Source organism: Oncorhynchus clarkii, chromosome 10, assembly GCF_045791955.1.
Source record: "Oncorhynchus clarkii lewisi isolate Uvic-CL-2024 chromosome 10, UVic_Ocla_1.0, whole genome shotgun sequence".
NCBI lineage: Eukaryota > Metazoa > Chordata > Actinopteri > Salmoniformes > Salmonidae > Oncorhynchus > Oncorhynchus clarkii.
The window spans coordinates 53,745,685-53,762,834 of NC_092156.1; the positions used below are offsets into that span (position 1 = coordinate 53,745,685).

Below are 17,150 nucleotides of genomic sequence, written 5' to 3' on the forward strand. Positions count from 1 at the left end.
TTATTTGTAAACCTTTCATAGAGACCTGTGATTATAATATGCGTCACTACAAGAGCGTTTGCTGCAGGTGGTTAAGAGTTTTCAGACAGACGATTAGTCTATGGACTGGTGTGGGGTTGGCATGTGTAAATGTAAGTCTTTTGATTGACATTATCAGTGTTTATTATGTCCTATAAATAAGGTATTATAGGCAGGTAGCTGTAAGGTTGCTGGTTCAAATCCCAATGGTTACTGAACAGGCAACAGGAGGGCTGCTGGTTTAGATCCTAACCGCCATCATTTGGTTAGGATAAAACCATTTGTAAAAAATGTAAGAAACATTTGCATACTCTTATGATATTATATTACATAATTATATTCTGAAAGAGATTGAGGAAGAGTGAGAAGTGCAATCTACAGTAGAAACATTTCCCCTGTTCTTCATCAGGCCAGGTTCCACGAGGGGGCAAAAGTGGGCTTTGGGCACTCAGTTGAAACTTGTGCCCCCTCAGTTTTAGTCCTATCTCCCTATATAAAAATAGCAAAAAAGTTTAAATGATCAAGAGATAGGTTGGTGCAAAATCTGTATCTCCGCTGTGCTGTGTCAGCAGAATCAACAGATAGCACAGGATGTGTGTAGGGAGTTGGGCTATCGAAAGCCCCTGGGGTGGTTAGTAATGACTCCTTTGGGTTTCCATAAACATTTTGGGGAAAACACTTCTCATCTGTGGTAGGCTAATTGAATAATATGGTACACCTCTACCTGTAATATTTGATTTGGATTTATAAGGGTGGGGTCAAGTTTACCATTAAGCTGCTTCACTCAACTCTGCCTCACACCACACCACTACAGAGTTTAGTTAGCTTCTTAGCTAGCTGTAAAAAACATTGTTATTAGCCTTAGCCTATTTAGCTTGCTCGAACCAGCTAATCTGCCACTGCCACGATTGATATCAAAAATTGGCTTTGCCAAAGTACCCAAACAAAGATAAAAGGAGTGTGATGAGCAGCAGCTGCAGCATCAAACCACAGAGGTCACCACCAAGCCGAGCAGCGATGATGCTGCCAAGCTCCAGCTAGCTTTGCGTGCAGAGCCTACCCACCCTTCCACAAACGCCAGGATATTGACTCCACAGTCCCCTCCACCTCCGACTGTTCCTGACGATCTTGGAACAGAGGAGCCAGCCCAGGTTTATCTAGAATACTACCCTAGCCGCAGGTTTTCTGTCCAAAAACATTCATTTAACAGCGTCTGGTTCATAGGAAGAGTGTCTGGAATACTGGGTTACTGCAGAATTCAATATAATTCCAATGCAAGAACCCAAATTATGCTCCTGGGTGTAGTTACATATCGGTATGTTTCATAATAAACATTCTATTATGGTTTTCTTGGTAGCCTATTGGTTTTTGTGCTTGTAAATGGAACTGTGTGTATTGGAAATGTGTTTATGGTAGGCTGGCATTGCTTAATCGATTAAGCCCCTATGGGGCGGCAGGGTAGCCTAGTGGTTAGAGCGTTGGACTAGTTGCAAGTTCAAATCCCCGAGCTGACAAGGTTCAAATCTGTTGTTCTGCTCCTGAACAGGCAGTTAACCCACTGTTCCTAGGCCGTCATTGAAAATAAGAATTTGTTCTTAACTGACTTTCCTAGTTAAATAAAGGTAAAAAAAAAAATTGGGTTGAATTTAAGTGTTTTGTGCCAACGTGCCAACATGTTGCTGTACTCATGAGCAGCATGATTTTCCATGTCTTTATGTTTGGCAAGACAGCTCTGCATGGCTGCTTCTCACTGTAGTAGGTTGTAGTCTATATTTTGGTTATTTGGATCTCCATTCGCCTTTTATTTACTGCGTTTGTTTACTGTTAATGTAACTAACCTAAACATAGATTTTGTCATGCCTTTATCCATCTGATATTTTGTATTCTAGGCCTACATAGTACCACTGTTCTATTCACATTCATTTGTTCGCATTCGCAGCTGTGATGGTATTCTAAGCCAAACTGCGATTAAAACCTTTTGGGGATCGGTGTCCCTTCCACGGGACGGTTGAGTTAAGGCTAATGCGATTAGCATGAGGTTGTAAGAAACAAGACAATTTCCCAGGACATATACATATCTGATATTGGCAGAAAGCTTAAATTCTTGTTAATCTAACTGCACTGTCCAATTTACAGTAACTATTGCAGTGAAATAATACCATGCTATTGTTTGAGGAGATTGCACCATTTTGAACATGAAAAGTTATTAATAACCAAATTAGGCACATTTGGGCAGTCTTGATACAACGTACACTGCTGCCATCTAGTGGCCAACATCGAAATTGCACCTGGGCTGGAATAATACATTATGGCCTTTCTCTTGCATTTCAAAGATGATGGTACAAAAAAATATAAAAGAACAGTTGGTTTTTTCTTTGTATTATCTTTTTCCAGATCTATTCTGTTATATTCTCCTACATTCCTTTCACATTTCCACAAACTTCGAAGTGTTTCCTTTCAAATGGTACCAAGAATATGCATATCCTTGCTCCAGGGCCTGAGCTACAGGCAGTTAGATTTGGGTATATCATTTTAGGTTAAAAAAAATAATTTAAAGGGGCGGATTCTTTTAACTATTATTGTTTGCCTGCATGAATAACTGGGTTACTTCTTTCAGCATTTAGTTTGCATTATTTTGGTAAGACAGATAGACATGCGCATTCACATAGGTTGTTTGTAATAGGTGAATTACCCTATCTATCTTGTAGCTTAGATTCATTACCAAAATGTCATTGCTTTGGTGAGTAGGGTGCAGTCCATTGTATTGATACAGTGCAGCGGAGATAGGCTACAGATTTCTTGCCAACCTGTCACTTCAAAAGCACTCAATCAATGCTCTCGGAGTCTTGGCAATTTAACTTTATGTTTATTGTGGTATAGAGTGATATACTGTATAAGCAGAATTCTAAGCAGAATTCAATATAATTCCAATGCAAGAATCCCCCAAAATGTTGCTTCCGAACCGATTTCAACTGCCCCCTTAGTCACTTTTTTATGGCGCTGGGTCTGTTCATCCTTTAGCCCTGCAGTCACTTGAAGCCTCTTAAAGGGATGGCTTCCTGGACAGAATTTCAACCTAGTTCTGGACTGAAATGCATGCTCAATGGAGATTCTCCATGGAAAGTGCTTCTTATGGACTAAACTAGTCCATAATATTTTAGATACTCAAATGAATTTAATTCTGCCCCTAGATGGCGAAATCGGGGCAATATGCCATACATTTGCATGACAAACATAGAAGGGCCAAAAATCAACCCCCATTTCAAACCAAACAAACAAACAAGTTTTATGAAGGCTAATAGTCATGTTTATTGAAATTTCAAGAAGAAACATAGGCATGGCAAATAAGATCTGCATGTATACAATGTTAGAAGACATTATACATTTACATTTTAGTAATTTAGCAAACGCTCTTATCCAGAGCAATTAACAGGAGCAATTAGTGTTAAATGCCTTGCTCAAGGGCACATCAACCAATTTTTCACCTAGTTGGCTCAGGGATTCGAACCAGCAACCTTTCGGTTAATGGCCCAAAGCTCTTAACCGCTAGCGTATCTGATATGATTAACTTAAAGTGCTGTGGACGACTTGGTGAAATTCCCCTGTGTCCATGTTCTACAGCAGACACCTGTAAATAAATCACCCAAGATACGTTTTGCTTATTATTTTTTTCAATAATGGGATATTGTACAATACCACAAATAGCATTTGTATTTTGATGTATACCTTGCTCCTCTCAAATTTGTCGACTCTAAACTTGAATTTTGTCTTAGCAAGTAGTTGGGGACGGAGTTGTGGTTGTCTCAGGTGAAATCTGAATGAGAAAAGGAAAGGATACCTAGTCAGTTGTCCAACTGAATGTATTCAACTGGAATGTATCAGATTAAATGTGCATTATTCTGTACCTGAATGTCCAAATCCGGTTTCATGGTGTGAGCCCTCCTCATCAGAAAGCGCTAAAAGGTGAAAATTGTATGAACATATGCACATTAACTACTGTATATTCCTTTTCTTACACAGAGTCAATTACAGATTGAAATACACTATTGACCATGAGCCACATGTACTGTACAGTCAATGACCATTACTGTACCTTGAATCTTCTCACGGGCTCTGCTTGTTGAGGACCCTGCTGTGGCTGCTGCTGTTGCATCATGGGAATCCCACCTGCACCTTGGACTCCCTAACCAGAAGGAAGAGTTATTATTATACATTTATTATAAATTGTAAATGATGGAGTAGTCTAAATGTATTCATGATTTGTGCGTGCCTATATTTTCCTGGAATGTAACACACTCCCGCCCTCATGTTGGAAACTCGGGACCTCCAAGTTCAAATTAACGTTAAAGTTATCTGCTTAGAGATTCATATTGGTGAATTCTGATGCCTAGGTTAGCAAGTTGGAAATGTCAGCGTTTCCGAGTTTCCAACATTAAGTGAACTCAGAATATGTTTGAGTACATAGAGTTGTCTATACCATGACTTGCTGTTGTGGAGGATTCATTCCTGCCATTTGAGGGACACCCATGTAGTAAGGCAGCTGTTTATGGGAGAACTAACATTTTAATTACTGCAAAGCATTTCCAAATTGTTTCTTCTCTGATAATACTATAATAACACCAAAAGAAAAAGCAGAATGTGCAATATAAACGTCCTGTTTTTCAAAGTTGTACCCCAGGACAAAAATGTGTACAATGTATTTCCCATTTTTAACTAATAAAACAAATAAAATATTAAAACAACAGAAAAGGACATACGTAGCAGAATAAGAAGTATGAAAGTCTATTTATTTAGAGTCATACCCCATTAGCTGGTGGGGCAGGATACTGGTACTGCCCAGGGAAGTTAGGGAACAGTTGAGGCTGCAGCATCCCGACATTGGGGAAACCATAGGGACCATTGGGAACAGCTTGGGGTTGCATGACATACGTGGGGACACCTGGGACCATCTGTATGAGTGAGGAGAGAAAGTCGTGCCAAATGATTCAGCACTTAGATAAAGATATAGTTTTCCCTCCCACATCTTCTCTCCCTAATACACAATTGACTGTCTGTTGCATAAATGGTTATGTGAAATGATTTATAAAAAGGTGTATAAGTAGTTTAAAGACAGTGTATTCTTTGTTTATCCACCTGTTGTGAACAGTTACTGTATAATACATTTCTTGAAATAGAATGAAACTGCAAACATGGATATTGATGACTGACCTGGGCAAACTGAGGCTGCCCAATCAACCCAGTGCCACCAGGGAGGACGCCAGGGTTCAGGCCCCCCACCACCAGTCCAGGGTTAAGCCCAGAAACAATTCCACCATTTAGACCTGCCAGCAGTCTCAGTTTCTGAGAAATGACAAAGATAGATATGATACGACCTTGAATTCTATCAACAGCTTCTCCTGAAGTGTCCACTCATTCAATACTTCCCACAACCCTAAAAGCATTGGATTGGTGAAGGATAAATATGTTTTTAGTGTCCAGTATCCTACCTTGCCAGCATTGACCTAAACAGATCATTGAGGGGGGGAAAAGGGAAAATTGTCATTAGAGTAATTTTGAATGCAAACATTTGATTTTGTACATTGTTGTGTGATGATCATGTGATCATACTCACATTGAAGATGGTGGCCATGAAGGCTACAAAAATAAGAAGCTTCATTTTGCAATCTGGAATATTGACAGACCACAAACGTGATTAGTGTTGCTAAACTACTGGGGCTACTGTACTAGGTACATTATCTAGATTATTTGCTGCTAACCAAAATATTAAATAATATATAATGTTTGAATATGAAGGCAAAAATACAGACCTTGAAGTGGTGAAAATTGTTTTGCTTCAGGTGCTGTCCTCCAAGCAGTATTCTCAGTTGCCCTCTGACATTTGAACATAGCCTTTTATTGATGTTAGATCTTCTATAGCAACCAATTAGAACAGAGCCCAGAAATTAGAAATCTTCATGTTGGTCACCTGATGCCCATAATAACAGGAGTTACCCAATTAAGATAAAGCCAAAGGCATTGTGTGGTTTTAGTCTTCAATGACTCCAATACCTGGTCCCCAAAATAAGACCATTGACCATTGTTCCAAATATTACTAAGTGACCACTAGTGACCGCAGTAGGACCATGAAAGGTCACAAACAGATTAAGCAACCAGGTTGTAATCATGGAGGCCCGTGAGCTAAGTAAAGAATTAAATCCATATGGGTAAAGAATCTAAGAACGCAAATCAACATAATATGACTGTAGATTGCTTCTGAATACCTGTAACTATTTTCACTATCACAATTGTTGTGGTTTTAACAAATGTACTCCTTAAGCAGGGTAAATGCTTCCTAAATTGCTTCCTAAAGAGAGTGTGAACAGACTTGTGCTACTGCTAAATCTTAAACGGACTATTTTCTTTCTCGTGCTGTAACAGCCCTACAAGTACGCACATGTTCACAGGACCCATGCTTAGTTATGACCCTTCTCCTTTGTGGTTGGATGGGAATGGTGTCATGCAGCTCTTAGGTTGTCTGGGATTGGTGTACCCGACTACAGTATTACAGGTAAATACCACCTAGGTGAGTCTGCGGCTGTATTGGGATTATTGTATGTCATGTCGTTTGTGAGGTCTGAGACCAAATGTCCCTGCTTTGTTTTTTTTAATGATATGTTACGACTAATGACTGATCCTTTTTGGTTATACACACACACTGAAAAACAGTTAGAATATTGTCCAAAAATGTCAGGAAATATTGTATAATAAGTTTGTTTGTGTAAAATATTTCCCACACTATGGTTCACTCCATAGTCAACATGGCCATTGCGGCTTGTGTTTGTCTTGAACATCTTACTGAAAATGTGAAACATCTTAGTGACATATTTGTGGGTTCATGAATGAATGGTCAGGGAAAGTTCATAATGCAGCATGTGAACTTCACTGTCGTAGGAAAGCATGTGCAGCTTGTTCATTCCATAGAGTAATAGTAATATTTTTTTAAACATTTTGCCCAAGTAGTTTTTATATATATGCACTATTTAAGTGCCACAAAACTGTTCGAATCAGAGCACTCAAAACATACTGTGTGGAAATGCTTAGGAAGCAAGAGGGTCAAATTGACTGATCACTTGTGCTGGACAGTGTAAGGGTAGACAGTGTCTGGGAAGCCTTTTAATATAGATTCCTTGATGTGGTTAATGTGATGGCTCCCACTGGACAGGTCAGAGTAAAGCAGAGATCGAGCCCTTGGTTTAATCATACGATTCTGGAATCTATTCAAGCAAGGTATAAGGCCTTTAAGAAATGTAAGAACTCTCAAGAGAAATTGGATTTTCTCCTATAAGCATCTCGTACTTTGGTTCACAATTTGTCATGAGGCTGAGAGAAAATGCTACATTTGTAAAGGTAATTTCCTGCGATGCTACACATTTGGCTATCATATGCTATCTGGGGTGCCCCGAATTTAATTTAATTTAATTGGAAATATAATTTTGCCCTGTACTTCTCCACCCATGCACTATAGTTAGGCCCCTATATAGGCTATTGATAATTTAATTGATCTCACAAAATACATTGTAGGCAAACTGGATTTCCCGAGCCCAGCAGAGAACTGCACTTGGCTTGCATTTTTATGAAGTGATCTCGACTAAGAAAAGGTTGGTGACCACTATTTTAGTCTATGTAGGCTATGACCTGTTATTATGTGTATTAGCATACTGTTAGGCTATAGTTTAAGTGTCCTTTGATGGTGTTAAATATACAGCATGCAACCTAATTCAAACCTGATCTACTTTGATTGGCCTCCGTGCCAGTAATTATTAACATTTACATTAGAAAAGCCTGGCCTCGTTGGACCCCCCTTCGGGCCAATGACGTGTCTTTTGAAAGTCAGCAGTCTAGTAAATACATTTCATTTTTGCTATCGGAATCGTTTGGTTTTGTTTATGAAGGTCATACGTAGCATTAGAATACAAAATAAAATCGATTTGAAAGAAAACAATAGCATTTTCATTAGTTTATGTAATTTATGTAAAATAAATATGACTAAAACACCAGAATTCAAGTGTTAAAATCCATTAAATAAACAAAGATAATTTATTATTAATTTGTTAAGGGCAGGTCTTAAAGGAATTGATTTATTAATTTAAAAAATGCATTTCAAAGAACAGAATGGCATATTTTGAGTTTAAATATGTTAATGTGCTTTATGTCCTCATAAAACTGCTTATAACACCAATTCTGCTTGTGATATTAAGATACTAACAATGATAGTGTGTTAGACTTATTTAGGAAAATTTGCTTTGAGTCAATATGACGCTCTCGGCTCTCCTAGTGTTGAATGGTTACATTTGTGGCCTCCTAGCCTGGCCTACTATCTCCTGGTCGCTGAGGCTAGCCTAGCCTATCCTAGCCTACTATCTACTGGTCGCTGAGCTTAGCCTAGCCTAGTCTAGCTTGGTCTACTATCTCCTGGTCGCTAAGCCAGTGAGAGGTTGCCATGCCTATTGTGATTATTACTGTTGTGTCAGGGCATTATGTTCTAGTCTCATAGACTATTAATTATAAGCCTATGGTTTGTTATGTGTAGGTCTATGTGTGTCGTATGTTAAATGCAACCGTCATGGATTTACGTAAGCCTACAATACTATTTGGTCTGTGATGCAAAATCACATGTTGGATGGTTTATTGTGTGTGCTATTATGATAATAGAACCAACATTTTTGCTGGCACTGCAATTAACATATTTCTGCCTACGCCACTGGTGTGATGACACGATATTTCAATAATGACACTCTTGTTGTGATATACATGTTCCAAAAAAGGGATAAATACTTTTATCAGAATTTTTATCAACTCACATACAGTTCTTGGTTGCAAGGGTCCACCTGACATTTTTAATACCCTTCTCGGTACAACTGAGCCGTTGTCTGATCTATACAATACATTTCTATCTATCTGAATGTTCTGTAAAGTTTTTACCCTCATCAACCAGGCGTTTATATTGCCAGTCTTGTGTTGTATTATGGGCTGTTGTGTTGTGTTGGCATTTAGTGAGAATTTATGGGGCTTAAACACCAGTGGTGTTTCATTCAGCCATCTATGAGTCTTGGGGAATTTCCTATCCAACACCAAATGAACAATACCTATCTAGATCTCTCCCATATTCCCAAGAAAGCAGTTGTTGTTTCTGGTCAATGGTCAATTATGTGTGTAATTATCAATCACAATAGTTTAATAGAGAATGAATGGCAATTAGATTGCAGGACATGGAGAGATACAACTTTCAAAGATTGCCATCTGTTTAATAATTTATTCAAAGACATCAGCTGTGGTAACAACATTTCCAGTGCATCGGGAACGCCGTTACAAAACATGGAAATGGACACACAGTCGAGATAGTCAGCCTGTTAATCTAGTTTTAGTTTTGGTCAAAGGAGACTGGAATTCCACTTTTCTTTCATAACGTTTATTCAGAGATAGATTTTGAAGTAAGATGGGGAGACAAACAAGCGGGCAACACAACAAGTTGTAGTGGCGCACCCGGGAATTGAACAACCTGCCAGTAGAGGTAATTTGTCATCTGGAATTGGCAATTTGATGAGATTCTGGTATTACAGTTTAAATACTTTATTTTCGGTTGCAAGATTCTGGTAACTTTCACACTTTCCAGAAGTCCCAGTTACTAGAAATGTGCAACCCTAGTTAGAATGCTGTCCAGGTTTCAGAGGCTCAGCCTCACTTCAGCATTCACTGGTGTCAGAGCCGGAGGATTCTTCCACCTCCCCAGCAATCACCTTGGTCTGATGGGCAAAATGGAAACATGATAGAAGCATTATTAGCTACTTTGTACATTTGTTATTGTTATCACAAGTGTTATATTAACAAAACATGTATAGCTACAACCTGAATTTATTAGTGACGTATAGGATTTAAACGTATGTTTCATTAGAATGCATGTTTCATGAAGTACACATTGGGCAAGTAAGCCTTGTCTGAGCCGGAATGGCCCATAGGGGCAAGAGACTACACTATGTCCTGATTCCGTAGCATGAGGCAATTTGATTTATAAGACTCTAGTCTTTTGCATGTACAAACGCTATTTGTTGCAAGGCCTTGCCCCCAATACATTTCCTTAATGCTGAGTGTCAAGAAGAGAGGCATCAGGTCCAATTTTTAGAGTATTTGGTCAAATCAAATCCAATATTATTGGTTTCTGGTTAGCAGAGGTTAATGTGGTTGTGGTGAAATGCTTGTGCTTCGAGTTCCGACGGTGCAGTAATATCTAACAAGTAATCTAACAATTCCCCAACAACTACCTAATACACACACATCTAAAGGGGTGAATGAGAATATGTACATATAAGTATAAGGATGAGCGATGGCCGAGCAGCATCAGCAAGGTTCAGTAGTTGGTATAAAATACAGTATATACATGTGATATGAGTGTAATGTAAGATATGTAAACATGATTAAAGTGGCATTATTTAAAGTGGCATTATTTAAAGCGACTAGTGATCTATTTATTAAAGTGTCCAGTGATTGGGTCTCAATGTAGGCAGCAGCCTCTCTGAGTTAGTGATTGCTGTTTAGCAGTCTGATGGTCTTGAGATAGAAGCTGTTTTTCAATCTCTTGGTCCCAGCTTTGATGCACCTGTACTGACCTCGCCTTCTGGATAATAGCTGTGTGAACAGGCAGTGGCTTGGGTAGATATTGTCCTTGATGATCTGGCCTTCCTGTGACATCGGGTGCTGTAGGTGTGATGGAGGGCAGGTAGTTTGACCCCGGTGATGCGTTGTGCAGACCGCACCACTCTCTGAACAGCCTTGTGGTTGAGGGCGGTGCAGTTGCCGTACCAGGCTGTGATACAGCCTGACAGGATGCTCTCGATTGTGCATCTGTAAAAGTTTGTCAGGGTTTTGGGTGACAAGCCACATTTCTTCAGCCTCCTTAGGTTGAAGAGGCACTGTTGCACCTTCTTCCCCACACTGTCTTTGTGGGTAGTCTATTTCAATTTGTCTGTGATGTGTACGCCGAGGAAAGTAAAACTTTCCACCTTCTCCACTGCTGTCACTTCGATGTGGATAGGGGGGTGCTCCCTCTGCTGTTTGCTGAAGTCCACGATCATCTCCTTTGTTTTGTTGACATTGAGTGAGAGGTTGTTTTCCTAACACCACACTCCGAGTGCCCTTACCTCCTCCCCGTAGGCTGTCTTGTTGTTGTTGGTGATCAGGCCCACTACTGTTGTGTCATTTGCAAACTTGATGATTGGGTTGGAGGCGTGCATGGCCATGCAGCCGTGGGTGAACAGGGAGTACAGGAGAGGGCTGAGCACACACCCTTGTGGGGCCCCAAGTGTTGAGGGTCAGCAAAGTGGAGATGTTGTTTCCTACCTTCACCACCTGGTGGCAGCCCGTCGGAAAGTGCAGGACCCTCTTGCACAGGGCGGGGTTGAGACCCAGTGCCTCCAGTTTGATGATGAGCTTGGGGGGTATTATTTTTGTCCAGATGGAATAGTGTGATTGCAATTGCGTCATCTGTGGAGCTGTTGACGCGGTATGTAAACTGAAGTGGGTCTAGGGTGGCTGGTAAGGTGTCGGTGATATGATCCTTGACTAGCCTCTCAAAGCACTTCATGATGGCAGAAGTAAGTGCTACTGGGTGATAGTAATTTAGTTCAGTTATCTTTGCCTTCTTGGGTACAGGAACAATGGTAGCCATCTTGAAGCATGTGGGGACAACAGACTGGGATAGGGAGCGATTGAACATGTCCTTAAGCAAACCAGCCAGCAGGTCTGTGCATGCTCTGAGGACACGGCTAGGGATGCTGTCTGGGTCAGCAGCCTTTCGAGGGTTAACAAGTTTAAATGTTTTACTCACGTCAGCCACGGAGAAGGAGAGGGGGGTGGATGCAGTCTTTTCTAGCGGTGGCACTGTACATTCCTCAAAGCGGCCAAAGAATGTGTTTAGTTTGTCTGGGAGCGTGACATCGGTGACCGTGACGTGGCTATATTTGTTTTTGTAGTCCATAACTTCCTGTAGACCCTGCCACATATGCCTCATGTCTGAGCCATTTAACTGCGACTCCACCTTGTCCCTGTACCGATTTTTCACTTGATTAGTTTGATTGCCTTGCGGAGGGAACAACTACACTATTTAAATTTAGCCAAATTTCCAGACCTCTTTCCATGGTTAAATGCAGTGAATCGTGCTTTCAGTTTTGCGCGAATGCCGCCATCCACAGTTTCTGGTTAGGTTAGGTTTCAATAGTCACAGTGGGTACAACATCTCCAATGCACTTCTTAATAAACACACTCACTAAGTCAGCATATAGGTCAATGTTGTTCTCTGAGGCTGACCGGAACATATTCCAGTCCGCGTGATCAAAACGATCTTAAAGCGTGGCTTCCGAATGGTCAGATCAGCGTTGAATGGTTCTCGTCACTGGTACATCCTGTTTGAGTTTCTGCCTTTAAGACGGAACGAGCAAGATGGCGTCGTGGTTGGATTTGCTGAAGGGAGGGCGAGGGAGGGCTTTGTATGTATCGTGGAAGTTAGAGTAGCAGTGATCGAGAGTATTAGCTCTGCAAGTCATACAATCAATATGCTGATAGAATTTAGGTAGCCTTGTTCTCAAATTGTATTTATCCCCAAGTACAATAAATGCAGATATATGATTTCCAGTTTACATAGAGTCCAGTGAAGTTCCTTGAGGGCCGTCTTGTTGTTTGCTTGAGGGGGAATGTACACAGCTGTGACTATAACTGACGAGAATTCTCTTGGTAGGTAAAATGGCCGGCATTTGATTGTAAAGAATTCTAGGTCGGGTGAGCAGGACTTGAGTTCCTGTGTGTTGTTATGATTACACCATGAGTCATAAATCATAAATCATACACCCCCGCCCTTCCTCTTCCCAAAGAGGGGTTTATCTCTGTCGCCACAATGCATGGAGAAGCCCGGTGGCTGAACCGATTCAGACAATATATCCCGAGAGAACCATGTTTCCGTGACACAGAGAATGTTACAATCTCTGATGTCTCTCTGGAAGGCGAGTAGTATACTCGTGAGTGGTGAGAGATGTGGACATCTACGGAGCCTGACCAGAAGGCCGCTCTATCTGCCCCTTCTGTGGCGCCGTTGTTTTGGGTCGACTACTTGGATCAGATCCATTGTCTTGGGCGGTGGTCCAAACAGAGGATCCGCTTCGGGAAAGTCGTATTCCTGGTCGTATTGTTGGTAAGTTGACGTTGCTCTTATATCCAATATTTATTCCCGGCTGTATGTAATGAGACCCAGATTTCCTGGGGTAACAATGTAAGAAATATTACATAAAAAAACTAAATTATGCATAGTTTCCTAAGAATGCGAAGCGAGGCGACCATCTCTGTTGGCGCTATTTTATGTATGGTATGACTTGACCGGGGGATGAACTCCCACCCTTCCAATCTCAGATTAGACACTCTAACCACAGACAGTACAGTATAAAGTTAGACAGATACTGCTTCCCCAATAGAAATCTCCGATCACACTTGTAGTCGATGTCATGGCGACATTGGCTAGCTAAACTCATGCTCAGAAACACGTAATCGGGTCTAACAGCCTTCTTGCGTCGAACTATGCATGTGCAGGCTGTCAAATCAAAGGCACTCCTTCGATATAAAGTTGTTTTTGACAAAAATGACAATGAGTCTATTTGTCACTCCCGCAAGGTTGGAGTAATAATGTTCAATTACTTAAGAAATTGGCTCGAATCTATGTTGTCATTTACATTTTGAGAAAATCAAAAATAAATTGACTTCTCTCTCATTGACTTCTCAAACCCCGGCCTGGTCTGCTTGGTCTTTTTCACAAGCGTTCCCGGATGTCTCTCGATGTTGGCCTCTGGGTTTAGAGACTCTGTGCCCTAACCATAAGGCCACATGAGTTGTCTCATGTTTCATGAGAATGTGATTAAAATGTGAATAATGGATAAAGGTTCATTTGAGAGCTGCCTTGATAATATGGAAATGAGTGAAATGTACCTGTATTTGAGGGCAATTCTTTCAAATACATGATGAGGGTTATAAAGGCAATCCCACTGTCAGAAATGAAGTGAAGAGGAGGAATAACTGAGAATATACCAGTGGAGTATCTGTTCTTGTTGATGTGGGCATTCCATGAAAAGGGACTGAATGCTGTGAAGGGGATTTAAAATGAGAGAGCAGGTGAAACTCTTACAAAGGTATATCAAGATACATAATACGTTGCTTTGTGACTGTGATGTAATCTGTGTAATCTACAGTTGCGAGCACTAAAATGTTTTTAAAATCTGGTGCCAAAGTACATGTTTTTGTGACGAACTACTACTATACTTACGCCAAACTATCCTATTGGATACTGGAGTAGTTGTTCCTGCCAAAACCAGCACCTGGATCTACAGTAAGCGTGCTCCAGTGCACAGGGTTTTATATTTATGTATTGCTAGAATATTTTAGTGCCGTGTTGCACACGCTTGCATTGTGGCAATTGTTCTACTAATACCACAGAGCAACCTACTTCCGCCATCTGCGCTTTGCACAGTCAGCCTGGGGAACTTTTTAGTGCCCGCAACTTTATGACTAATGAGTAGAGGTGGCCCATCATGTTACCTTGACTCTAGCTTTCCTTGCCTTCCCTCCAGCCGCTGGCTGTTGAAGGTTGTTTCCTCCACCCACAGGAATAATCTGACAGGAGACGATGAAAAAGACAGAATCACCGTCATGGGTCATTGACATCAAAGTGTGGGCACCGTTAAATGGGATGTATTTGGTGCGTTGAGATATCTACAAAACATAAACATACAAGACATACTACTGATACAACAGTAATGATATACCTGCATCAACATTGGGGCCTGGGGGCCTCCGATGCCATTTGCCTGTGGCAGAACTGCAAATAATGGTACAACCTGCAAAGATATGTTTAAACAGTCACACTGTAACACTGATTATTTTCAATAGATTCTCCTGATATCTCTAGGCTTCTGGTAAGTGTTAGAGAAGCAAAGTTGGACAAAGGAGACAAACCCTATTGGCTAGTTGAGGAAGCTGTCCTTGTTGTAGTGGCACTCCATTGGCTGCTCCCGCCTGTCCTACAGGAAGTGCCCCAACCTGCTGAAGTGCACCAATGGGGACCAGCTGGGGCATGGCGGCCTGACCAAGTGCACCCGGTTGTTGAATAAGTAATGATCCACCAACTGGTAACACCTGTTTGGCCAATAAGAATAGTTTGGACCAGGAGAAACAGTTTACATTGGAAATATGACATGTTAGAGAGGTAGCCCATAGTACAAATGCTCTGGTTCAAAAGTTACTTTTTAAAATGCCTGTACTGCAGCACCCGTGCATCGTCTATATGACTCTCAAATCAAATCAAATGTTCAAATCAAATCACATTTTATTGGTTACATGCGCCAAATACAACAGGTACAACCTTACAGGGAAATGAGCCCATAACCAACGATGCAGTTTCAAATATATAAGAAAAATAAATAAAAGTAACAAGTAATTAAAGAGCAGTGGTAAATTAACAATAGCGAGACTATATACAGGGGGGGTACTGGTACAGAGTCAGTGATGGGGCACTGGTTAGTTGAGGTAATATGTACATGAAGGTAGAGTTATTAAAGTGACTATGCATAGATGATAACAACAGAGAATGCAAATAGTCTGGGTAGCCATTTGATTAGGTGTTCAGGAGACTTATGGCTTGGGGGTTGAAGCTGTTAAGAAGCCTCTTGGACCTAGACTTGGCGCTCCAGTACTGCATGCCGTGCGGTAGCAGAGAGAACAGTCTATGACTAGGGTGGCTGGAGTCTTTGACAATTTTTAGGGCCTTCAGATGACACCGCTTGGTATAGATGTCCTGGATGGCAGGAAGCTTGGCCCCAGTGATGTACTGGGCCATTAGCACTACCCACTACCCGCCTTGCGGTCGGAGGCTGAGCAGTTGCCATACCAGGCAGTGATGCAACCAGTCAGGATGGTCTCAATGGTGCAGCTGTAGAACCTTTTGAGGATCTGAGGACCCATGACAAACCTTTTCAGTCTCCTGAGGGAGAATAAGTTTTGTCATGCTCTCTTCATGACTGTCTTGGTGTGCTTGGACCATGTTAGTTTACTCTCTAGTAAGTTTGTTTGCAATCCCCTAACAAAAACCTATGTAATGAAATATATAGCTGATATGTCTGTGTTGCAGCGCAGGGACACGTTTGAACCCCCCACACTGTATACGTACGTACCTGTGCCAGAAAGGTTTGCCCATTTAAGACAAGCCCATTCATAACCCCTGGTTTAACAGCGTTAACGACCATGCCTCCATTCACAACTCCTCCATTGCCACCACCAGCCTGGGAAGAGTAATGCACATTATCCTATTACTTTGCCCATAATGCCTTAACTTCTCTCACTGAGTCATACTGTCCACACTGTTTCTTTATGCTGTATATGTATTGAGACATTGCTGTGTACTATATTGTATGTATGTGTCTATAACATTATGGTAAAAGTGACTCTCAGCGATTGTAAAGAAGCTCAGAAAGTTAATGTATGTTAAGACGATTTTATCAACAATATCTTATTGTTAAGATGTTTAAGAAACACACAATACCTCACCACTACCTGAAGACTGTCCTCCAGCTTCCACCTATAAATGAAACCAGGAAAGCACAGTGGACGCTATTAGACCTGGGTTTCAAATTCTTGAAAAAATTATTTCAAATACTTTGTGCCTGTTTGAGCTTGCCTAGCTAAATTAAATTAGAAAAGTCCCAAAACTGGAAACCTTGATTCTGAAAGTGCCAAATCTGGCACTACTAACAACCTCAAGCAAACGCTCAAAGTATTTGAAAGGATTTCCAAGTATTTGAACCCAGGTCTGGACGCTGTAGTAGCTACAGTGTTGAATACATATTTAAATATGTCTTACCAGGAGAGACATTGTCTGAAAGACGATCCACAGCATACAAAACATGTTGCTCTGCTTTACCATACAAAAAAGAAAATCAGAAAAGCATCTCATATAACCGATAGGAGCAATAACCCAGTGTCATGAAGATTCAATAAACACAAAACAAGTACATGAAATTGGATTAAATTGCATGAAGGCTGTTCCATGAAAATGGTTAAGTTGTCAT

The 17,150-nt window shown here is 40.9% G+C and overlaps 2 protein-coding genes across 2 annotated transcripts; both read right to left on the reverse strand.

The window, feature by feature from the left end:
- Window positions 1–423: 423 nt before the first annotated feature.
- On the reverse strand, window positions 424–5,647 carry LOC139419269 (secretory calcium-binding phosphoprotein 9). The gene is made up of 8 exons (XM_071169222.1): window positions 5,630–5,647; window positions 5,505–5,519; window positions 5,227–5,358; window positions 4,821–4,967; window positions 4,496–4,558; window positions 4,112–4,201; window positions 3,924–3,974; window positions 424–507 (listed from the first exon to the last, which is right to left on the reverse strand). The coding sequence occupies exons 1-8, from the start codon at window positions 5,645–5,647 to the stop codon at window positions 424–426; spliced, it is 600 nt and encodes a 199-aa protein (XP_071025323.1).
- Window positions 5,648–9,345: 3,698 nt separating this feature from the next.
- On the reverse strand, window positions 9,346–16,989 carry LOC139419658 (uncharacterized). The gene is made up of 8 exons (XM_071169642.1): window positions 16,943–16,989; window positions 16,625–16,660; window positions 16,257–16,364; window positions 15,043–15,222; window positions 14,853–14,924; window positions 14,626–14,700; window positions 14,119–14,172; window positions 9,346–9,800 (listed from the first exon to the last, which is right to left on the reverse strand). Exons 1-8 carry the CDS (start codon window positions 16,985–16,987, stop codon window positions 9,741–9,743), a joined length of 630 nt encoding a protein of 209 aa, XP_071025743.1. The 5' UTR covers window positions 16,988–16,989; the 3' UTR covers window positions 9,346–9,740.
- Between the last annotated feature and the right edge of the window lie 161 nt (window positions 16,990–17,150).